Source organism: Schistocerca cancellata, chromosome 2, assembly GCF_023864275.1.
Source record: "Schistocerca cancellata isolate TAMUIC-IGC-003103 chromosome 2, iqSchCanc2.1, whole genome shotgun sequence".
In the NCBI taxonomy this organism is placed as follows: Eukaryota; Metazoa; Arthropoda; class Insecta; order Orthoptera; family Acrididae; genus Schistocerca; species Schistocerca cancellata.
In genome coordinates, this window is record NC_064627.1 from 613,346,028 (window position 1) to 613,372,418 (window position 26,391).

At 41.3% G+C, this 26,391-nt stretch overlaps 1 protein-coding gene across 3 annotated transcripts in view; it reads left to right on the forward strand.

Moving 5' to 3' along the window:
- The window catches only part of LOC126162269 (uncharacterized), a 299,470-nt gene that overhangs the window by 85,311 nt on the left and 187,768 nt on the right, over positions 1-26,391 (forward strand). The window contains exons 1-3 of one of the 3 annotated variants that reach the window (XM_049918663.1): positions 6,089-6,129; positions 11,956-12,183; positions 15,074-15,329. The exons of 1 other annotated variant lie outside the window; for it this stretch is intronic. In XM_049918663.1, the coding sequence (XP_049774620.1) occupies positions 6,102-6,129; positions 11,956-12,183; positions 15,074-15,135 (318 nt within the window). In that variant the 5' untranslated portion in view covers positions 6,089-6,101 and the 3' untranslated portion in view covers positions 15,136-15,329. Of the gene's footprint in view, positions 1-6,088; positions 6,130-11,955; positions 12,184-15,073; positions 15,330-26,391 lie in introns of those variants that run through there. One more of the 3 variants, XM_049918666.1, reaches the window with a different exon arrangement.

Below are 26,391 nucleotides of genomic sequence, written 5' to 3' on the forward strand. Positions count from 1 at the left end.
AAAACCGTAAACTGCTAAAATTATTTCTCACGTTATGGGAAAATCAGTCCTCTTATTTGATGCAAATCATACAAAAATGTCATGAGACATTTGTAGGCCAATTCTGGGTCATTCAGGAAGAAACTCGTTGGTCACACGATTGCCAAACAAATCCTGCATTGTTGTCCTCAATCAGTTAACCTTATCAGACCTGAATCCACACTTTTAAATAAAAGAACTGAAAAATCCGTAATATTTCACTTTTTAGCACCGGTAATTTGAAAAAAAGTTAAATTAAATACGTGACCTACACGTCATGTATTGTGTGTGTTACAGCAGGTCTCTATCAAGTAAAAGTAACTACCTGTAGCCCATGTATGAAATCAGGTCTCTATGATACTACAATACTCAAATACAAAACTTCCTTATTTACTGGAGGTTGTTGTAAATTTAAACACTTTTTGGTTAGAAAAGTCAGTTAACAGAAATCAGAGCTTCTATACATCACTTATTTGTTCTTTCAAGGCATTTTAATGCAACTGACCTGCACATTATGTAAAAATGTCGAAAAAGAGTCATTTCAGAGACTAAATTTTGCAGCACAGTGTTCATTGCATATTCTTGTGTAATAATATATGTGACGATTACTTCCACCTCTAAGCTGTCTCATATTGTGTGGAAATGTTTTAAGCAATACCTTTTTCAAATGAAATAAAGAAACGCATCACAGATATGGTATGTTACGAACTTATTACTGGCGCAACCTTGCACGCTACATCCACATGTACATTTTCTTCTCCCAGCATAATTTTCTGGTCATTGTAATGCATTCCTAAATCTATTGCATGCTCGTGGGATGGCTTGTATATGTTTACGCTTCTTCTATTCGTGCCTTTTCCTGTCGTTCGACATATTTAGGTCGAGGGGCTCCTGCAGCACCTCCAGAACATTCCAGTTCGAGCGTGTCGGTTCCTGTCTATCGGTGAGAGAATTGCAGAGTTTATGGGGCTAGAGCGTAATTTGTGCTCCATCATCACAAGTGCTGGTGGCGCCGTGGAGTCGCGAGCATGTGGCGTGAGGGTGGTTTGGACAAAGCAAGCGTGTCTGTTCCTGTCTGTCGGTGCTGGGAATATGTGAACTTTACGACCGATATAGCTTTTAGTGTGTCATGTGACAGAACTTTCCAAACATCTCGGGCGGTTGTGTGAGGTAGGTATTTGCAGATTGGACCCTGTTCAGAAAAAAAAAGATAATGGGGTGGAACGTCTCATTTGTCCTGCACGCGGTCGACAGGTTAAGTGCTTGCTAGCGGGTAAGGCGCTTCAGTCAGGAACCGCGCGACTGCTATGGTCACAGGTTCGAATCCTGCCGCGGCCATGGATGTGTGTGATGTCCTTAGGTTAGTTAGGTTTAAGTTGTTCCACGTTCTAGGGACTGATGACCTCAGGTGTTAAGTCCCATAGTGCTCAGAGCCATTTGTGGCACAGCTGAAAGAAGACAAATCGAAAATCAATATGGAAATTTTATTATTTCGATTATGGTATGCCACATTACAGTACCACTTCCTTGTGACATGGGACAACAAGTAAACACAGCTTGTTTCAGTGTCCAGAATGAATAATACATTAGTAACTGAATCTAATGCATACACGCTGTTTGTACAGATACTTTATGTTTTACTAAAATCGACTTTCGTCTTATTACTGTCATGGAGATATGAATCTCATTTGAATTAGTACAGTATATATTTTCATAGTTTGACCGTTATTTTATTCCACACACCATTAAACATCACCATTCAATTAAAAACATTCTGGGAAAGCTAAGAAATTTAACGATACCGCAACTGTATAAATCAAGTGGATGTGAGTTAAAGATGTTAAACAGTAAAATATAGAGATAGGGATAGTGATTTTGAAGGACAGGAAGAACCTGAACCTGAAAGTGGGTACTAAAACAGTACACGACGTCATTCACCAGAGCAACAGCAACAGTCCAGTCAAAGTGAGTACGATCTATGTACAAGCAAACCATCGAAATCCAGTGTAATAGAAGATATTGATGACAGCCTACTAGAAAACACTGATGATGGCTGTGGCTGTCGTGGCTTCAAATCCTGTAGCAAACTAGTGGGGCACTATAAGTACATTAAAAGTAAATAAAATTACCGATTAATTGTAAATTGTGCGTCTAGTGAAAGGCAGCAGGAGATCGTTTGAAACAAAACAGACGGTCCCAATTGCAAGCTCTAAATGAGCGTGTGGTATCACGATTTGATAGAGAGAGGTCGTGTGGCTCTACAGTTCGCTGTCGGAATCTGCAGATGTGGGCACTAGAAACGTCTAAAATGGTTGACTTGGACAATTTCAAAGCTTCGAATTCGTTTATCGACAGTCTTAAAGCTGAGAATCGCATTTTATCCGTGCGTTTTACTACATATGTCACACAGAAAGAGCAAGAAGACGATAACATTACACGGAAGATGGCACAACAGTTTGTGGAAGAAGTGAACGTGTGTATGACACAACAGAGTGTGTTGAGTGAAAATGTTTGCAACAGTGACCAGAGCTTATTCCAGTACGAAATGCCTTCATCATCAACACTGTTCCACAGTGGCGAGAAAACTACAGCTAATGTGTTGTAGTCTCTACATACCTCTACCCACAGCTACACAATTGATGTCGCTTTATCAATGACAGATTGACTAGCAAAGAAGTAGTACATCCGTTTTCAAGGGCCAAGACACACTATTGCCACAAATATTTCAAAGGAACTTGAAACAACCTGCCACGAAACATTCATGCTGAGGCAAGCAAGAGTAGAACAATGACGAAAGATCAACATGAAACGATTTCTTACCTCATTCCTTCGAGAACACGCAGCAAGTGAAAAGAACGTGTTGCTGCGTAATTGATGGTGACCGTATGCGCATCGTACTCGAGTAAGTTCAAATTTTCCAAGCAAAGATATTTGCTGAAGGTATTCCACTAAAAGCCACAAAACATTACCATCTCTTGGTGGTTACATCTTTCGCTCATATAAACTCTACATCTCTGTGTTGTAGCCTCTACATACCTCTACCCACAGCTACATAATTGATGTCGCTTTATCAATGACAGATTGACTAGCAAAGAAGTAGTACATTCGTTTTCAAGGGCCAAAACACAGTATTGCATCAAATATTTCAGAGTAACTTGAAACAACCTGCCACGAAACATTCATGCGGAGGCAAGAAAGAGTAGAACAATGACGAAAGATCAACATGAAACTATTCCTTACTTCATTATTTGGCGAACACGCAGCAACCGAAAAGATCGTGTTGCTGCGTAATTGATGGTGAAGGTATGCGAATCGTACTCGTCTTAGTTCAAATTTTCGAAGCAAAGACATTTGCTGATGATATTCCACTAAAAGCCACAAAACATTACCGTCTCTTGGTCGTTACATCTTTCGCTCATATAAACTCTACATCACAAGGATTGCGGATTATGTAAGACTACAATGTTCCAAAACACAAGAGAAGATTCAACTAATTTTGTCATTATACACTTCACTCTGTGATGTACAATCAAGATTTTGCAACTGAGTATATGCATATTTTGCACTGTACTTGGTGGCAGGCCTGTAATGACACTGACATACTCACAATATCATTTAAAAATGTAATTAATGTCCCGTTGTTTGTTGGACTGATAAAATATGGAAGTGATTGTGGATATAGAAACGTAGATCTAATGAGGTGCTGACTTTGTTCTCGTTTGGATTGTTTTAACCACTTCCGCATCTGCAGAATGAGAATTCGTATAAGCACTATCAGGTGTGTAGGATATGTGTGTTTTGAGCTATATGTTTACTTTAGGCAGAGTTTTTTTGCACTGTTGACTGAAAGTGCATGTTACACTGACGTCATTGAATTACATGTTAACATTCTTAAAGTTCCCTATTTACCTTTCAATTACAACTTATTACTTTAATTCCCTGTATTAAAATGCTGCTTGTGGTACAATGCAACGTTTTGCATGGAAATTATACAGAGCACTGGTTTTTCTACGATCAGGTGTTATTTTATACATGGTTTTGTGCGGTTCCGAAAGTTCGTTGTCAAAGCTATCCCTTGTTTGTAAAAAGTACAAAAGTAGCCCGTCACTTTGTTTGCCAACAAGGCGAAGATGAAGCAGTTAAAAGCTCATCAACAAAACTGATACTATACTGTTAATAGGAATGTAATCAAAGGAAGTCTACATTCGTTACTTCCTGTTCATGTTCTGCAGGGGCTGCAGGAATAGAAGTACGTGTGCTCTGTAGGAAAGGGAGTGTCTGTCATTTGCAATACCAACAGTAAATAATAAGACCTCTACAGAAGTTTTCAGAGAATTCATCTTTGTTGACACATCTGTCCTCTCATTTGTCACAGAGTACGAGGCAATTCCAGAAGAGAAGCGCCAGTGTGGTGCGACAGATTGTCCAGAGCCCTCGAGATCATACCGGAATTTTCAGCTGGACGCAGCATGTGAATGTTGCTGTGTGAGGACGGGTTACCCCTGTAACTGAAATTTCCATATCTGAAGATCGTTCTACACGGACAGAAACCAGCTAAGTGAATAAACGTTTGGGCAATCATGACAGATTATTAGTAACACTGTATAACCAGTGATTGCAGTATCCCACCACACATTTTGTCTGTTTTTGCAAAATGCGAGGTTAAAGGCATCAAAAAGAAAATTATTTCACTTCATTATTCTAAGGAGAATGTGACATAATTAACTTCCACGTGGCAGAATGTACTACATACATAACTGATATGCCATTTACACTAAAACCTAAAACAATTAAACACTTATCATGTTAAGTACGTATGTGTTCCGCGTGTGGAGCTGTTAGTGATGTGTCAAGCATCGGCTCTTTCTCTCTAAGTCATTCCTTGTGTGACTTTCCCTCTAACAGAAGGGTGGGGGAGAAGGTTGTAATTCGAAACAATTTACACATTTTCGCTTCTAGCCAGCTGGGTATTTGATCTCTAAAATATTTCTTTATTTCTTATCCACTTTTAATAGGCTCCAGTCTTTTTCCGCATTACAAAGTTTACTCTGATGAATTGAAGCTTTTTACCGTTTTCCAAGTCACAACATTGTCTTGTGTTAAATTATAACTTAACTATGGCGCACGACCAACGCAGTATCCCAACGCGTCAGTACTTTATGTAGGATGTCTTTCCTAAGAGTCGTTAAGTGCCGTTTCTTTGGAGTTATTACAGATATACGCTATTTCCGTTTTGAATTGTGTTGCTAGACTCAATCCTAACAAACAATGCTCGTCTAGCCTTTCATTTGACTGCTACTGTCTACAGAAGGCGTCGGTTTGTTGCTCTTTACACGCAAAAAGATTTTTTAAGGAGGGGAATTTTACGTGCCCATACGATATGGCGCTCCCAAATTTAATCCACGGGAAGTTAGATGTATAACTTTGCATAACAGTCTGTAGCTAAAGCATTAATCACATATTTCAAATAGATTTAATGTATTATACAGGACGTAGAGGTGTAGATCTAGAAAAAATTACAAATGCTGCAAAAACACTACATTACGTCTAAGAATAATAAAAAAATTTAGAAGATGGTGGAAACTGCTTACGTATTCTCTAGAGTACACTCCCTCGTATGATTCTAAATTGGTAACTAGACTGTAGTATCTAGGTACTAAGGTTCCTCTATGCACAAGAGTTTCCTCTTCAAAATGGAAAGCTCTTTATACCGGACGGTGAATGATATAAACGTCACTGACATCTGTTCACCTCCTTTCATCAGCATTCGAGGCATACGACATTAAAAGATGGGCTTTATTGAGAGAAAAAAATATTCGTTTCCAGCGTGTGCCTATAGTATGGTAACCAGTTTTATTGAATGCTGTAGTTGTAATGCTGATAATACGTACGCCACAGCTAACGATTATAGATCTTCTCAAGTACAAGGAAAGTCGATTTGCAGCTAGTTGCTGCAACCAGAGTTCACGGAACGGAAAATCAGGAGGGAACTTAACGATAACATTCGATGATGCCATCGGGTATTTAAACATATATAAATGAAAATATAACGAAGAGAGCAGTAGTAGTTTTTGTCGAGTACAATGAAGGCTGCTTTGTTGCTTGTTGCTGGTAAGTATTGGCAGATTTTATTATCTGTCATTCACTTATACATATTTTTCTTACCCCCATTTCACATAATTTCTCATATATTAATCCGTGCGAACAGCTATTTCTATGAATAGAAAGGTAGTCGATTGGCCGAAAAAAAGGAATACAATCCAGGAGACTTTAAAATGCATATTTTATTTCGAATGAGCACTTGTTAATCTTCGCTATTGTGAAACTTATCTCGTCCACTGTAAGCTGTTTGCTATATCGAATCATCAGCAGAGTGCAGTAAGCAACTGTTAAACCACTTGGACCACATTACATTCTTGTTGTATCGTAACATAATACTGACATATACTCACCTGTGCATAAAACTGTTGCACAATAAATAGAAACAAAGCATCTAATGGGGAGATCGACGCTTACCGATACTATTTAGACAGTTACAACCCAGTCGTTACTGCGAGAGTATTTGCTGTGTACAAAACTTTAAAAATGCAAAAAAAAAAGAAAGGCCACGAGTGGCAGTCCTACTGTAGGAAACCGTGATTATGTATCACAAAGTTGTATGAATAAATTTAGAAATCAGAATAAAAGGTTATCCATCTCCAAAACAATTGAGAGCTGCCTTTGGTAAATAGCTAATTACACTGTATTCACGGAAATACTTTAACAAAGGTAATGCGGTAAATAAACAAAATGCGCTTGCGCGAGCTTCGATGTAAAATACACGCGTAAAATGAACACTAAAGACGTTAATCTGTGATGAAATAATTTTAATAATAATTTTAATGGCGTCTAGCAACATTTCATAGATACCATATTGCGTCACGCAAATAACGATAAAACTGTGTCTTTGAAAAAATCTTTAGTCGCGACCGGAAGTAATTAATTCCTTATCCTTATCAGATACTATTCTAATAGTGCCGTAGAAACTTTTCCTTCACGGCAACAACCTACTGCCAGTACTAATGTTAATAGAGATATGTTATTTACAGAACACAACATAAAATCATAAAATTATTTTGGCTTCAAGATAACCAGTATAGTCTTGTCACTCAAACATGTATTGCACTTATATCACATTTCGTTTCAACTGATTGTCTGTGTCGGCATAGCAGTGCTGCAACATATGAAGAACCGTAGTTACTACAGCTTTCTATTACATTGACTACTTGATTGAAAATTAGTTCTCAATTTAACGGATCTTCTTATGTATATTTTTCCTTTAAGACTTTCTCGGAAGTTATGATGAGAGGATAGGACTACGTTGGTGGTTTGACTAGACCAATCTAATGTCCCAAGAAAGCTGCTTGCCGAGATGGCCGACCGGTTGTAAGCACTTCAGTCTGGAACCGCGCGACCGCTATGGTCGCGGGTTCGAATCCTGCCTCGAGCATGGATGTATGTGATGTCCTTAGGTTAGTTAGGATTAAGCAGTTCTAAGTTCTAGGGGACTGATGACCTCCCATGTTGAGTCCCATAGTGCTCAGAGCTATTTTTTGAACCAAGAAAGCTTCTATTACACTGGCATGCGTGTAACACAACTATGAAACTACTGGATGTATCTTGCTTTGCGATGAGTTACTTGCAGTACAATGCAATGCTATTTATGAAATTCAGTATAGACAGTAGGCTCGTTTGATTAGCTATGAACTTGAATAAACTTAGGCCACACTGTTTTTTTGATTATCTCTAAAACCCTTCTTGCGATCATGTACTACGCACATACACGTGCTCCCTCACTTATATCTTAGCTTCCCCCTTATTATAACACCAATTCCAGCACAATTTGTCATTTCTGCCCCAATACACATGTCTGTACCAAAACGCAGAATGTTCGCAACTCATCCCTCCGTGCGTTCTTACGCCAACGATATTATTGTTACATGAAATTTATGACCCGTGTCATACAAATATAACATCATTGTCATTTCCAGACTATTTACTACAACGAATTGACTTAATTATTTGTTTTTTATTCCTTCATCATATATTACAGTCTCATAAAATATCATTTATGATTAATTTCACAAGTACATACACTTGTAAAAATGATTTTAAATTTATGAAATCAAATATCTGGAAAATACGTGCTGCACTGTGTCTTAGTTTTACAAGCTATTACATAAGACCTGGTTTGTGAACCATCTCTAAAGGAGGTGATTAAAATAGAGTTTGGTATTTTCTTTGTGAAACAGCAGGCATCAATATTATGGCAATTTCCGAGAAAAAACGACAACGTAAATGATTTCCATAATCTGTTCAAAATACATACCTGTTTTGTTTGAATTAACGTATATGCTGCACATGAAATGAACTGTGAAGACAGTTTACAGTATCACCAAGTACTCGTAGCTCTTAAATTAAGTATCTTACACCCTATAACTTCGGGCCATTTTGCTTATGTTTTCGTCCAAACTACCACCACCCAAACTATGGGATACTTCTTTTATACTGCGTAAAGTGTGAACATATCATAGCTCGCTGTCGTACCTTTGTAAATTTCTTTCCGACTATCACTTTTGTTCCATTAAGAGTGTTGTGTTGAACTATTTCTGCAGTGAGTTACCGAATAAAATCATAAATCAGGTCCCATAACCGGTATGCTTTGTCGCTCTTTCGACCTACGGTTAACTTCTGCTGGATCGGGAGAAACTTGTTTATAAGACCTTAAAGACATCTTCTTAGATCCAGATACATTTCCACTACTGAGCGGTATTAGTTTCTACTTGTTCGATCAGTTACGTCAATGTCGACTAGCTGGGTCTTTTGAGACAATTCAACGAAACCTAATTCTGTGGTGAATCAGATTCGGAAAAGCGAAATCAGTACTTCGACCTTCTCCTAGATTGGTCGAGAGGGTGTCAGCACGGTCAAAGAGTGACTTAATAAGTGAAGTAGATGTGTATATTGGACCCATACATGCTAAGGTTTTTGGTCAGATCGGCTAGTGAGTGATTAATTTAAATATCATAGCTGCTTTCAGGTTTTGCTTTTAACAAGGCTCCGAAGTCTTTAAACGTGTATTGAAGCTCTTAATATTTTGACAGAAACTTAGTAACATATCACTCGAACTGTGACAGGTCTCTGCATTTTACTGAAAACTTACTCGGCACATACAGGTCTAAAATGCAGTTTGCAAATACTCGTAGAGTTGTCCATTTTGTGTTTCACACCCTCGTCTCAAAAGGAGCTGAATATTCGATCTTGACAGCTGCAATACACTGTAGTTAAATTCCTGATATTTCTTCTGAGGTGGAATTCTTTCCTATATCCAGTAACATTCTATTGACACTAAAAGACGTTGAATTTGTAACTGCCCTATGATCACTCAGCTTCTCTTTCATAACAACTGATACGCGAACTCTGAGTCTGCTAGATGTAAGAGAGTTGCTTCTGTAACTAAAATGCTAGAGGTACTTGTCAGATATGAAATGAAATGAACGTATGGCATTATCAGAGAAATTACCCAGAACAGTCCCACACAAATCCTGCCTGTGGCCCCAGGTTTAATCATATGGTTCTACTACTTAATAGCTGTATGTATTTTGAGAGTTAGTGACTAGTTTTGGAATCGTTTTACACTTTAGAAGTACAGAACCATGACGCTAAGCTGTGATACATACTGGAATGCGCACGCAACACCTCTTGTAGGAATGGTGAAAAGAGGACGCCAGCTTTAATTATGCAACAAAAAAAGTTACTGCACCAGTTACATTTTGCTGACAATAGTTTTCGCAATTTTATTTCACCTTAGTGTTGTAGGAAGCAACATAAGTTTTCGATCATTTGTCTGCGTGTGTGTAATTCAACGATTTTTCCCATCTGGTCGGCTGTTTCGTCCTCACTGCAATTAAAAAACCAGAAAATGTAAATCGTAGAGTATAATTTCAGCTATTCAAGGATAATATATTTGGAATATCTTCTTTCGCATTTCACACCGCCTTCAAAATACAGAGATTGAGTCAATTCACAACGTTTGTTTGTGCACATTGAACTGTAACGTAAGATGTCACGTTCTTCGTTGCCTCTATGAAATTTTTCAGTGTGCTGGCTGAAAAATTTTCTCCTGCGTTACATTTCAAATGTTTCTGTAAAAACTATAAGAGGGACTTACAAACGTACTGCTGCACTAATGAACAGCAACAAAAAATGCGCTACAAGTCACTAACTAGACAAACTACTAACAAATTGATTAAAGATAGGTAAAGATAAGTACGAACAGGCACATAAAAAACAATGTTAGACAATAAGTAGCATAAACAGAAAAAACACGGTCCTCAAGCACAAACGCATAGTAGTTTAGATCGATTATGTCTTTCATTATGAAGAATCACCGACACGAATACATTCCTCAGACCATAACGCTCCCTCACTCGTTGCAGGTTGTTTGCCTTGAGACGTTTCACGCCCTACACGCCACCCGCCTTATACCCGATCGAGCATAAAACGTCTTTGGCCTAAAACGGCCGCTCAAAGACGGTCCGGTTCAGGAATTGGAGTGAAAATTGAAGCCTTCGTCGCCGGTGAACAGCTGTCGACGTGAGCCTACGAATCTGGAACCTACTGTGGCAAGTGGAAAACAATGACTTTCGCGGAATAATCGTTGAGCAGACACTGCTGCTAGCCCCGTGGTTCATCTGGGGCGTCTCTCCCTAAACTGTTGCATGCCTGTTCATCCGTAAACATCTCCGCAGCTGTCTTTCACTTTTGTGATCTATGGTCAATGCTGCCCCACTGGTCATGCTGTCAGTTTTCGATAGTGCAGTTTTACCATGCATAGTTCACATTAAGCAGGGTGACACTTGAACAGTTTACAAACTGAGGCGTGCATCCACTCTTTGCCAGAAAGGCAATAATCATACCCTATTGGACGTTAAATAAATAGCTTCGTTTCCGCATTATGACAACGGTTGCACTGTCCCCCGCGGTTCCCTGATGATCTTTACATAGCCTCCACTGTTAATACCGACCCCTACCGTCATTTAGTGGTTATCTCGCGTTGATGTCGAACAAAGGCGGTTGTCACATTACTGTGACAGAACCGTGTATGTACTAGTATCTTGGACTTAACGTAGAAAGTGAAATGACTCTGATGTCTCCCATCGTACAATATCCGGAACATCACAAGAAGTTATGTGAGACGCTCCATGCAAGGCTGTCACTTCTTTGCCTCTAAATTTAGTTTGAATGTAACAGAAAAACAAACAAATACTAATGGTACCTATTAATCTTCTCTTTCACGTGATTTTCAGAGGACGGAACAGGGACAATATTTTAATAGGTTACGTTAATTATCTTGATGAGGAGCAAAAGACTTTACAGAGCCGTCCACTTCGAGATGTGTGCTTTTCAGTAACACCCCAGCTACATGATCGTAACGAGGAAGGCTTGCAGCTTCTGCAATACCTTTTTCTTCTTTACTACTAAGGGTAGAGCGGGCTGTCTGATGTCAAAACCAATGAAGAACCTAACTTTATCAGCCAAATATCTGGATAGCCTATAGTGTGGCAGAGCCTTACTAAAAAGGCAAACCTTCCCAAATATATGTGAGGAAAGAACTAATATTGTCAATTTAATTATGAGATAGTAACAAACCAACAAGAACTTGACAGACCACTGTAATTGTATACTGGAACACGAAATTAATTACGAGAACTTGTCCGACATGAGCATAGCATGCATGTCGCTGTTGATTCGTTCTTTTTTATTTTCTGGGACGAGCGGACTGTTCAAGTAATACACATTTAGCATACAGTAGAGTTGCAGTGCTAAGTGGGAGAGTTCCATTAACATCCATTAGACGAAATAGCCATCTGTAATTACGTTCACTGACTTTTACAGCACTGGTAGCAGTGGCGGAGGTCCACGGACAACCAGAAGAGTCGACCACCGCCAACATCGGGAATGAGAATCTAAGCACCGGAAATATCACGGCTGAGAATAGATTTCTGGGGAGGTCGTCCAACACGGAAGATGACGATGATACCATTTGTGTCGCAGCAGACAACAAGTTCTACTTGTATGCTAATTCGTTGAAGCTGTATTCTTGCTACCACGAACTACCGAAAGGTAAGTTACTTTAAACAGAACCGATTTCTGTTCAAAATTGACATGATAAAAACAGTTTGTTCAGCATAAAATTTCGCGAATGGTCCCACAGCGTAAGTGAAAATATGAGTGAAATCAATTCATCAAGGAACAGTGGCTACCCTTGCCTCACCGAAATTACGAAATTGCAACTCTTCATGATTCTCCGCCAAAACCATTCAGAGCAATTTCCTGCGCATATTTAGTCCACCTTTTATAGTCATTTTCTTGCCCCTTAAAACTGCTGCATGTTTTTCACTACACACCCTTGAATTCTTTTAGGAGGATTATATCGTGTAACGCCACATGAAGTGCGCAATGGGACATAGTTTCAACATTTTACGAAAAGATATTTTAACAGGCGGCGGAAGTTGCCACGAGTGCTGCGGTCCGTAACGTGTGGTTAATTTTCACAGTGAATGTGTTGGTAGTGAAGTGCACATACCTACACTAAGCTTTACACTATAAACCGATAGGCAACGTACACTTTTCTTCATACCCTGTAGAAGGCCGACAACTGGATTAGTGTGTATAAATAATACCCGTCATACGCTTAGGAACAAGTAGAAACAGTCTTGTAAGTTTAAAGATATTAAAAATATAACGACGCGTTGACATAGAGACGAAGAATTAGGTGAACTGGGCAATGATAAGTGAACGTACTGGACTATATCTTATCGGAAACATCATTTTGGCATTAAATTAGGGCACAGACTCATTCATTGTCTTAGTGAAACATCTACAATGTAATATCGGACCGAAATATATGCTACTTATAGGCGATGACACACTATACTAGCAATCAACCGTATAACCATTACAAAATTTCCCAAATATCGGGCATTTATATGGTAAATAGCAGCATGCCACACATTTTAATCAGTAATCAGTGATGGTTGAAAAAAGAACCTGACAAAACCACGTTATTTAGGCCAGACCAAAATATCGCGAAAGAAGAAGATGTGGGGTTGTAGTATTACTGGTTAAGATTTCCACTGCGTTAGAAGCTGTGCATGCACGCGTGTTGGTTAGTACAAGAGTACATGAAAGTTAAATAATGAATATTTAGATGAAAATGTCTAGAAAACAAGCGGCAAAATCTACATGTATAGTAAGTTTGTTACTATACAACCACGACATTATTTAGTTTGGCTTTTCGTGGCCACTGCTGTAGGCAGGCTGATACATTGCCTTCATCGAGAACAGTGGTTAAGGAAAACGCACCATATATCGAAGCTTTCAGAAGAGCTGTGCTTATACTGTGAAACTGCTTATCGATTCCTAGCAAAATATCACGATTAAAACTCATGATGAGCCCACCGAAATGCCCCAGTCCCACGGGCAATAATATTGCGGACGATTAATAAACAGAAGGTGGCCTCTCATCTTGCACAAAGCTGAGGTCCATAACTTCACAGGGATCGTAAAAAGTAACACTGGCGCAATATCAAGAGAATAATTTTTCAAACTCTAACAAAATGTGTATCTTCTAGACTTGGGGAAAACTGGAGGTCTCACCACTACAAACGTTTGGTCTCTCTCAAAACGATTAACATTTTTGTGATCTTGCGCTCTCCAATCTTGGCATTCTGAGTGATGGAGAAAGGTACCTAATTCATTCAGTGTTTCTACAGGGTAATTGCGTTGTTTAGCATCCGCAGTTCTGACTTTGACGATAGCCTCTGACAGTATGGCGCAATAGTAAATTCATTGTGATTGCGTTTATCTATTGTCAATTCAAGTTTAATAATTGAATTTATGTCAGCGATGAGTCTTTATCTGTGTCCTTTGATGTTCGTGACTATTAAGTATCACGAAGGCTAAGTCCCATCACAAATCAGCAATCAACTATCCCGTTATCTGTCTAAACGGTAAAGATGATTTTACTTCAGTCCGACTTCTGACTAATAATTCCAACCGTAAACCTTTTAAACTTCAGATCGTCTTTAAAATATACTAGTAGAGCTTAAAATGCGTACTACTATTGCAAGAGTACAAGAGAGAAATGAAGTTAACGTCTCCATTGCCGAGTTACATTGTAGACACCGCAAACTTACAGCTCGATGGGGCTACAACCCTCTTCTAGGAAAAATGTTATCTTTGGTCATTTTATAGTCTGGGGTTTAACCTTTGTAGAAAATAATTTCTTGAATTCTCTCTGTTTCGTATCGTATGGTATTCTTTCACCAGTTCTTTCTTTATGATAAGCATTAGTATTTACATAACACTGTTGTTAATCAAACTGTCAAGATTGTAAATTTTGCTGTCAGTAGTTGTCATCACTGTCAAGATGACTGATTTTTCTATTTCTATTTGGAACAAAAGGGTGTTCGTTATGGCTTGGGCGAACGTTTGGACAGCGGAATACCGTTCCTGACCTGTACACGAAGGACAGAGTAAACGCATGTCATCCAGTCACGTTGGATCGTTCTACTGTTGAGATGGTTTCACGTACGACAAAGTTTTACGGTTACTGGGGACCGGCGGTGCTGACCATTCCCTAAACACAAACTCAGAGATCGCCAGATCAGTTCCCACAAACGAAACCGAGATCCCTCAGGTTATCGTCATTTGCCTCGTCACAGGATACATGCGTTGCTCACTGAATGCTTCGCACGCTAGGGGCATTACCCTGCTATAGGAACGTGGTTCTAGTGACATACATAAACTATCGAAATAAGCTATAAGTCAGGTTTATTCGCGTCGCCAATCTTCCAACGGTCTGCTATAGTACCAATAAGAATAGGAACCCTGTAACATAGCACACTGTGTGACCCCACATTATCTCTGATACACGACCGTAACAAAATTCAACTGCTATGTTATTTTTGTACTTCCTATCTTTACTAAAGCGCATTTCTCTTCATTGCAGTTTACGTTGTGAAACCAAAGAGTCAATGCAAACCATACCTGTCAGATTGTCCCAGGAACTAGGAGTATTGCAAATCAGTTGGCTCAGATTGAATCGTCTGCGAGGGAGTGGAGAATAAATAGCTGGACTGCTGACTAAAGACATCTGCTGTTTCCAGAGGAGCCAAGAAACTGGAAGAGTGTCAGAACTTGACTCTTATACTTAAAAATAACCCGTCGAATCTACACATCCTATTTTGTGTCAGTTTCTGGTTACTTTACAAGATGCAGTAAATATCATTTCTGTAAAGATTAGTATTAAAAACATTGCATTTGTATTCTTTTTATATTTCTGTTGTTTCTATAACAGTTGTATGCCGACGCAATAAAAGTGTAGTTTCATACGTCATCTTTTATATTAAACGGTAGAAGATATTTCTCTACCTACAGGTTCACGTAAATGCTGACAAACGACGGCTTTTTATTAATAACATCAGATGCATTTCATCCGTTATCCACGCTGACGCTCTATATTCCCAATGTCCACTTCCAACCTTAACGCACTGACTGCCACGAGGACACCGGCGGCCACAGCAAAGTCACACGACTGACGCCACGGCTGGGCCTTACCTGGCCTGGGAAATAAGTGAAAAATTTGTAATCCAAAGAAAATGGTGTCATATCTCACGGTTCTATATAAATTTATTGCCAGCTATTTGAAATATCGTGCCAAGATGCGTGTTAACATTATCGAAGTAGTAAAAGTGACCGTGTACTGTGTTGAATAGTAGATCTTGTCGATTGAAGCGTAAGTAAAGGTGCGTGCCGAAACGTAATGCCTCCTAATTTTTATATGTGAAAATTATATAGCTTTTTAATTAAAATAAACTTTATTAACACTCTACATCCTCATTCTTTCTGTCACTATGTTTATCCACACCAGATAACAGTTTCTTGATACCCTCACTGTAGAATGTTTGACTTTGTTGAAGGGGCCACATCATTACTTCTACTTGCTCCGCTTCATCACTATCAAAGTGAAACCCTCTAAAAGTTTTCATCGAGTTCTGGAAAAAGATGACGGGCGGATGGGACATAATCGGGGTGTATGGAAGATGATCTGTTACCTCGTATACAAGGTATCGGGTTGTTACACATGTCGCATGTACATGCTGTGTCGTTGTCATGATGAAGGGAAAGTAGCTTCGTCTGTGCAGAAACTCTTCGATTCGTCTTTTCAGTTTCTTGAAGGAATACAACAAGCAGTATCTTGATCTCTGTCACAGTTACGTAACACACCGCCATGTCACACGCTACAGTACGTAGCCCTCGATCGGCAGAGGGTTGCAATTGCGTTATGGAATCGTGAAATTCGACCGAGTAATACGCACGACGCGTAATAGGGTAACCTGCATTGTTAACACAATGAAAACTCGGAGGCATACATCCCGTCTTATCAACACTTTCTTTCATTTTTTCTTGGGTAACATCAAATATCCAAAAAAAAGCATGATGCAAACCGAATGCTACAAAATAGTGTTATACCAATAAAGAGAAAGATAAATCGAGACAGGTAAGAAAATCGTTATCAGATAGATAAGGAAAGCATACGTTAATCATAAATTTATTTTGCTCAGTACTAAAATTAAATGTAAATCCCAAATGGCCACAAAACACATTATTTATTTGATAGGAGTAGACAACAGTGCACAGGATTAAGAAAAAATGCCGCACGTCACGGGAGACATTTGATTGCTCATCCTAGTTCAAGACAAAAGTGTATCTACCTTACCTTAGTCCGACTCGCTGGTTAACAGAAATGCTTTTCAGAAAATGAGGCTCTGGTAATGCTGTTACTGCATGCAGCGGGGCTGAGAACAAGTAGCACTAATTCTGGGCTGAGGTGGAGCTCTCCCATTAGCTCGGTGAGACGAGAAAATGCCGTGGGAATCGGAGACTCAGATGTTCAAGTTGAGTTTGCTCCAAACATTCTTTTTCAGTTAAAGCATCAAACAGTATCCAGTTGAAACCTGCAATTGTGGTATCCTATCTTTTTCTATCTGTCTTTATTTACACATTAAGACATAACATAAACTTCTTACATATAAAACGTCTGTTTTACTCTGTCCATGAGTTAATTAAAAACAGTTGAAAATAATAGTGCCACAATAACATCGTCGGTATCCAATGACGAACAAAAGACGCAATACGTATGAGACACATTACGTTACACATTATAATACCATTCTAGACATGCATCGTCCAAGCTTATCTTCACAGTGCTGTTACGTAGACACATGAACAAATTTCACTTTCGGAAAGGCGTTCAACTACCTTGCATTTGCAAATTTCGCAACTAACTGTATCATACGTTGCTGGAACCTACAAAACACGTCTGCATGAACTTTTGTCCAGTTTCCCTCCCCCCTCCACTCACACACCAAATTAGGCTCCAGTGGATTAATGTCGGGAGATTGTAGAGTCGAGAAATCGAAAATCCATGAACGATTCATTTCCTTGGAGATTCTTGTATTCCAAAGTGTGGCAGTGTACCATCGTTCCGAAACCTAAAGTGTTACTGAATACCAAGAGAAACTTTTGAAACGCATCATGTAATGTATTGCAAAGGAACGAACGATGCATGCCGGTCGCGGTGGTCTAGCGGTTCTGGCGCTGCAGTCCGGAACCGCGGGACTGCTACGGTCGCAGGTTCGAATCCTGCCTCGGGCATGGGTGTGTGTGATGTCCTTAGGTTAGTTAGGTTTAAGTAGTTCTAAGTTCTAGGGGACTTATGACCTAAGATGTTGAGTCCCATAGTGCTCAGAGCCATTTGAACCATTTTTTCGAACGATGCAAGGGGATATGCAAATTGTCCAGTAATAGGTAAGGGAGTGGTATTTGCAGAATTCTTCTACATTTCTCGCACCTAAGGCTGCAAGGTAATAAATACTAACCTAATGTCACATCAGATTCTTTTCGCGGGTGACGTTGATATTTACCAAACGATTCGGGGACGCAGGTTTACGACGCCGCTCATAGGAGTAAAAGGCAAGGCACGGCGGGCACTGTATACAAGTGTGATGAAATCAGGGCAGCACAGGGAACTGACATGCTGTGAATAACCGACACATTGCAGATAGAAGTGCAGCTAATGAACTGTATGTAGTGGCCGAAGAGGGTTGAGGGAACCTGACGTTATAACTATTAAAGAGCGCTCCACTTGTTTCCTCCAGAGGAAATACGTCAGGGGTGTAGCATGAAGGCGAGTGAATAACGATTGATTAAATTGCTCGAAAACCTCGACGAAATTCTGGTGATGAATCCCGTTACAGCGGTCTGAGTCATAAAGAGGACTGGATAACTCCTTCAAAGAGTAACGTTAACAACAACTCCCACCGAGCAACACTCTTGTTTTGTAGCCGTTTGCGATTTCAGTAATTGTTATTACATAGTCTTGTTGGCTAACGTTCTTAATCAATATACAGGGTGACAAATAAATGCCAGCATGCGAATCTTTAACCAGATTCCAATCGAAAATTTATCTCTCTAAATAAGGCTGAGTGCGTTTAGAAAACACATAACGGGTGAAAACGAGGAGATATCAACAATGTCACATCGTGTAGGGCATTGGAATGTAAAGAGGACTGTGTCATCCCACATAACCGTGCCCGGTCTAGCAGGCCACCGAGTGGTCCGATGAAACACTAAACCTAAGACGCCCATAGAGCCGTTGTTTAAATTCTTGTCAGGTTTCCATTAATTTTTTGGATTCCCGTTCCATAGCTCTCGTAGTTTGTAAGTTGTGCATCATTTCAACACAGGACAATGACCTATAAAATGACAGTGGCCTATGGCATGATAGTAGGAACCATTAACCTGGGTGTATGTGTCTACTGACTGCAGAGTGGACAACCATGGCTATTCCTGTCAACTTTATGTAGGACAGCTTTCCGATGAAACGCACAAAAGATAAATATCTTAATCTGTTTTTGATGCTGAGTGTTTCCGATCAAAAGGCTGGTGTTGCACGAGCATATGCTACATAGTACCATAGAAGACGCCATCTTGATGAGAATGGTTTTGGTCCCCTGAAACACAGCCTTCTGGGAAACGGGTAACCTTCGTATACAAGCAACGCACAGAAGGCGCCCAAGGACAAATCCTATTCCACAGATAACGCAGTTCTTGAAACCATTCAACTACATCACCAAAAGCAGTTCCAGATATGTGAAAAACTGCTTTCTGAAGTGATGCACAATGACCTGTTTCTGTATCATAGCAAGCTAATTCAGCACCAGTGGCAAGAAGAATGAAATGGAAGAGTATAGTTATTTGAATGGATTCAACACCAAGTGAAAGATATTGGCCATTTTAAAAGTAATGTGGGACGGACTGACGAATATAGTTTCACTCGTGAAGTTATTTTCAACTCACAACAATCATTACTGATTGGAACACAACATGCATGTGAACATGACATTTTACAACCGCCCTGTAGCGCTCAGGGGCTGTAATAAGTCGGAACGACAGAGAGGTATGGTTTGGTAGAGAGCGGTAACTTACGCGTAATAATGCAGAGAAAAACCGGCAAGTGTTTCGTTGACTTTAATGCATTGAAGTTAAACTGCAGCCCTCCCACTGATCGCAGTGATGGCGCCACGTGGCGTCCATCCATGGATCAGCACCTATACTGCGGTGGTACCTGCTGCATCGGCGTCCAGCCACCCAGCGTTGTAGAAGTAGCGATCCTACTCTCGTGACGGCTATAAGGGGTCGCCGCGATACATTAACCTGCGTGTATGTGCATAGGTAGCCTGGGACGTGGCTGGCTGCTCCCTCAAGCACAAATTGTGAACCCCACGTACAGCGCCCGAGGGAAAATAACGGGCCGCCATCGTTGTAGTAAGCCTTAGCAGCCAGGGCAAATTCGTGAGAGACCGCAGATTGCTCTTCACCCGGGAGGTCGCTAGTTCGTGCCTCCGACCCGCCCCAGCGACTGGCAGCTTGCAGTCTGCCGGATGATGTCACCCAGAGAGCGGAGGGTAGCGGCCATCTCGCTCCTCGCGCCGGTGCTGCACCAAGTTGCGGACCCTCCCCGCCATATCTACTGCGATTCCGTGCAGCGGAGTATGGTATTAGTTTCAGCGAGTTGGTTGGCCGCCTAAATTCATCACCAGATTGTATTCGACGTAGGCGTGCAATTTAAACAATCGTTATTCACTCGGATTCTAAACATTGACATAGTGGCGGAACAACTACTCCCCATTTGAGCCTCCGGGCTACACCCCTGACGTATTTCCCCTGGAGGAGACAAGTGGAGTGCTCTTTAATTGTTACAACATCTGGTTCCCTCAGCCCTCTTCGGGCCCTACATACAGTTCATTAGCGGCGCTTCTACGTGCAATGTATCGGTTTCCCACAGCAGGTCAGTTCCCAGTGCTGCCCTGACGTCATCACACTAGTATACCATGCCCGCCGTTCCTTGCCTTCCATCCCAAGTGCGGAGCCGTAAACCTGCGTCCTAGAACAGTTTGCTAAATATCAACGTCACATGACAAAGCCATCCGATATGACATTCGGTTCCTTAACTACTACCTTCCAGCCATTGCTGCACGAAATTTAGAAAAATTCTCCAAAAACCACGCCTGCACATGGCTTATGTTCGTGATGCAGGAACATAAATCTATAGGCTAGAATGCTCAAAGAAGTGCTTTTGATCCCTTACCTATTACTGGACAATTCGCATGTGCCTTGCGTCGTTAGTTCCTTTCCTATACATTCCACTATCCATTTTGAAATTTCTCTTTGTGTTCACTTGCACGTTAGGTTTCGGATCGAAGGTACACTGCCACACTTTGGAATAGAAGTACTTCCAGAGAAATGAATCGGTCATGGATTTTCGATGTTCTGGACTCCAGAATCCCAAGACATCAATCCAGTAGAGCCTAAAATGGTATGTGTGTGTTCTTTGTGGTTGAGGGTAGGGGGGAGGCAAACTTAACAAAAGTTGATGCAGACGTGTTGTGTAGCGTTCAGCAACGTATGACCTAGCTAGATGCGAAGTCTTTGCAAATGCAATTTCCTAAAGCGAAATTTGTTTGTGTGTCTACGCACCAGCACTGTGAAGATACGCCTGGGCGATGGATGTCTATAATGGAATTATAATGTATAACATAATGTGCAATTTAGTGTCCCCTACGTATTGCGTTTGTTGTACCTCATTGGATACCGGCGATGTTATTGTGTGCACTGTTAATTTCAACTGTTTTGAATTATCTCATGGACAGAGCAAAACAGATGTTTTATATGTAAGAACATTATGTTATGTCTTAATGTTTAAGTAAAGACAGAAAGAAAAAGACAACATACCACAGTTGTAGGTGTCAACTGGATGCTGTTTGTTGCTTTTACTGAAAAAGAATGTTTGGAGCAAACTCAACGTGAACATCTGAGTCTCCGTTTCACATGGCATTTTCTCGTTTCACCGAGCTAATGGGAGAGCTCCACCCCAGCCTTCAATTAGTGCTACTTGTTCTTAGACCCACTGCATGCAGTAATAGCATCACCAGGGCCTCATTTTCTGAATCGCATTTCTGTTAACCAGTGAGAAGGCTAAGGTTAGGTAGATACACTTTTGTCTTGAACTGGGATGAGCAATGAAATGCCGACCGTGACGTGCAGTATTTTTTCTTCATCGTGTATACTTTTGGCTACTCCTGTCAAGCAAATTATTTTTTTTTAAGGCCATTTGGGATTTACATTTCATTTTAGCACTGAACAGAATAAATTATAATGTATGGTTTCCTTAATCTAACTGATAACGATTTTCTTACCTGTCTAGACATATCTTTCTTTTTATTGATATAACACTATTTTGTAGCATTCCTTTTGCATCATGCTTTTTTTCTTAGATATCTGATGTTCTCCAAGGAAAAAAGAAAGCAGATATTGATAAGACGAAATGTATGCTTCGGAGTTTTTCATTGTGTTAACAAAGCAGGTTAACATATTACGCGTCATGCATATTACTCGATCGACTTTCATAATTCCATAACGCAATTGCAACCCTCTGCCGATCGAGGGCTACGTACTGTAGCGTGTGACATGGAGGTGTGTTACGTAACTGTCACTGAGTACTAGAATCAGCTTGGTGTGTTCCTTCAAAAAAATGAAAAGACAAATCGAAGAGTTCTTTCGCACATGGGGCTACCTTTCCTTCATCATGACAACTATTGAGCATGCACAAGCGCTGCGACATGTGTAACAACCCGACACCTTGTAGACAAGACCACAGAGCATCTTCCATACACCCCGACTAGGCCTCATCTGCCCGTCATCTAGGTTCGAAAAGCTGAAGAAAGCTTTTAGAGGACTTCACTTTGATAGTGATGAAGCGGTGCAAGTAGAAATAATGTAGTGGCCCCTTCAACTAAGTCTAACATTCTACAGTTACGGTAACAAGAAATTGTTCTCTCTGAAACATTCCTTTAGAAAAATTTAGTGAATTACTGTGCTGATAAACCCCTTACGTTATTTGATTTTCAAATAGCTGAGCAGAATTGAACGTACTCAGATATTTCGCCCTTTAGCTATACTGATAAACACTAAACTGACACACAATATTTTTAGCGCAACGCAATCTGACTTTCAAAAATCCCTACAAAAGAATGGCTCTGACTAACAATAACCTATACCTTTCATGAATCACTTACCTCAAAAAAATCTTCGTTACTCGAACTACTGCAATACAGCGAGTGCCACTACTGCCAGCTAAATAAAAGATTCTAACTACTGAAGGCACTAACTACTGATAGGCATAGTTAGAAACGTAGCGTTGCGCAGTTGGAGGTGAGCTACCAGCAGTGGTCAATGTAGGGAGAGAAATGGCAGAATTTCGAGTGCGGACGATCTATACGTGTATCCATCAGAAAGAGCAAATATGTAATATTGGATATCAAGAACTGATATATATATATATATATATATATATATATATATATATATATATATATATATATATACAGGGTGTTTCAAAAATGACCGGTATATTTGAAACGGCAATAAAAACTAAACGAGCAGCGATAGAAATACACCGTTTGTTGCAATATGCTTGGGACAACAGTACATTTTCAGGCAGACAAACTTTCGAAATTACAGTAGCTACAATTTTCAACAACAGATGGCGCTGCGGTCTGGGAAACTCTATAGTACGATATTTTCCACATATCCACCATGCGTAGCAATAATATGGAGTAGTCTCTGAATGAAATTACCCGAAACCTTTGACAACGTGTCTGGCGGGATGGCTTCACATGCAGATGAGATGTACTGCTTCAGCTGTTCAATTGTTTCTGGATTCTGGCGGTACACCTGGTCTTTCAAGTGTCCCCACAGAAAGAAGTCACAGGGGTTCAAGTCTGGCGAATAGGGAGGCCAATCCACGCCGCCTCCTGTATGTTTCGGATAGCCCAAAGCAATCACACGATCATCGAAATATTCATTCAGGAAATTAAAGACGTCGGCCGTGCGATGTGGCCGGGCACCATCTTGCATAAACCACGAGGTGTTCGCAGTGTCGTCTAAGGCAGTTTGTACCGCCACAAATTTACGAAGAATGTCCAGATAGCGTGATGCAGTAATCGTTTCGGATCTGAAAAATGGGCCAATGATTCCTTTGGAAGAAATGGCGGCCCAGACCACTACTTTTTGAGGATGCAGGGACGATGGGACTGCAACATGGGGCTTTTCAGTTCCCCTTATGCGTCAGTTCTGTTTATTGACGAAGCCGTCCAGGTAAAAATAAGCTTCGTCAGTAAACCAAATGCTGCCCACATGCATATCGCCGTCATCAATCCTGTGCACTATATCGTTAGCGAATGTCTCTCGTGCAGCAATGGTAGCGGCGCTGAGGGGTTGCCGCGTTTGAATTTTGTATGGATAGAGGTGTAAACTCTGGCGCATGAGACGATACGTGGACGTTGGCGTCATTTGGACCGCAGCTGCAACACGGCGAACGGAAACCCGAGGCCGCTGTTGGATCACCTGCTGCACTAGCTGCACGTTGCCCTCTGTGGTTGCCGTACGCGGTCGCCCTACCTTTCCAGCACGTTCATCCGTCACGTTCCCAGTCCGTTGAAATTTTTCAAACAGATCCTTTATTGTATCGCTTTTCGGTCCTTTGGTTACATTAAACCTCCGTTGAAAACTTCGTCTTGTTGCAACAACACTGTGTTCTAGGCGGTGGAATTCCAACAGCAGAAAAATCCTCTGTTCTAAGGAATAAACCATGTTGTCTACAGCACACTTGCACGTTGTGAACAGCACACGCTTACAGCAGAAAGACGACGTACAGAATGGCGCACCCACAGACTGCGTTGTCTTCTATATCTTTCACATCACTTGCAGCGCCAACTGTTGTTGAAAATTGTAACTACTGTAATTTCGAAAGTTTGTCCGCATGAAAATGTACTGTTGTCCCAAGCATATTGCAACAAACGGTGTATTTCTATCGCTGCTCGTTTAGTTTTTATTGCCGTTTCAAATATACCGGTCATTTTTTAAACACCGTGTATATACACTCCTGGAAATTGAAATAAGAACACCGTGAATTCATTGTCCCAGGAAGGGGAAACTTTATTGACACATTCCTGGGGTCAGATTCATCACATGATCACACTGACAGAACCACAGGCACATAGACACAGGCAACAGAGCATGCACAATGTCGGCACTAGTACAGTGTATATACATCTTTCGCAGCAATGCAGGCTGCTATTCTCCCATGGAGACGATCGTAGAGATGCTGGATGTAGTCCTGTGGAACGGCTTCCCATGCCATTTCCACCTGGCGCCTCAGTTGGACCAGCGTTCGTGCTGAACGTGCAGACCGCGTGAGACGACGCTTCATCCAGTCCCAAACATGCTCAATGGGGGACAGATCCGGAGATCTTGCTGGCCAGGTTAGTTGACTTACACCTTCTAGAGCACGTTGGGTGGCACGGGATACATGCGGACGTGCATTGTCCTGTTGGAACAGCAAGTTCCCTTGCCGGTCTAGGAATGGTAGAACGATGGGTTCGATGACGGTTTGGATGTACCGTTCACTTTTCAGTGTCCCCTCGACGATCACCAGTGGTGTACGGCCAGTGTAGGAGATCGCTCCCCACACCATGATGCCGGGTGTTGGCCCTGTGTGCCTCGGTCGTATGCAGTCCTGATTGTGGCGCTCACCTACACGGCGCCAAACACGCATACGACCATCATTGGCACCAAGGCAGAAGCGACTCTCATCGCTGAAGACGACACGCCTCCATTCGTCCCTCCATTCACGCCTGTCGCGACACCACTGGAGGCGGGCTGCACGATGTTGGGGCGTGAGTGGGGACCGTAGCCCAGCTTCATGGAGACGGTTGCGAATGGTCCTCGCCGATACCCCAGGAGCAACAGTGTCCCTAATTTGCTGGGAAGTGGCGGTGCGGTCGCCTACGGCACTGCGTAGGATCCTGCGGTCTTGGCGTGCATCCGTGCGTCGCTGCGGTCCGGTCCCAGGTCGACGGGCACGTGCACCTTCCGCCGACCACTTGCGACAACATCGATTTACTGTGGAGACCTCACGCCCCACGTGTTGAGCAATTCGGCGGTACGTCCACCCGGCCTCCCGCATTCCCACTATACGCCCTCGCTCAAAGTCCGTCAACTGCACATACGGTTCACGTCCACGCTGTCGCGGCATGCTACCAGTGTTAAAGACTGCGATGGAGCTCCGTATGCCACGGCAAACTGGCTGACACTGACGGCGGCGGTGCACAAATGCTGCGCAGCTAGCGCCATTCGACGGGCAACACCGCGGTTCCTGGTGTGTCCGCTGTGCCGTGCGTGTGATCATTGCTTGTACAGCCCTCTCGCAGTGTCCGGAGCAAGTATGGTTGGTCTGACACACCGGTGTCAATGTGTTCTTTTTTCCATTTCCAGGAGTGTATATATATATATATATATATATATATATATATATATATATATATAGAGCAGTTCTTGATATCCAATATTACATATTTGCTCTTTCTGATGGATACACGTATAGATCGTCCGCACTCAAGATTCTGCCATTTCTCTCCCTAATTCACCACTGCTGGTAGCTCACCTCCAACTGCGCAACGCTACGCGCTGTTCACATCTAACTGCCCAACATTACAATGGCGAATTTTCCAACAATGCCAACCCGCCACAGACTGCCCACAGCACAGCCAGTGATTTTCACACAGAGCGCTAGGTGACGTTACCAACTAAAAAACCTAAACAGCCTACTTACATCTTGTTTGGAGAACATAGTGACACGAAGAA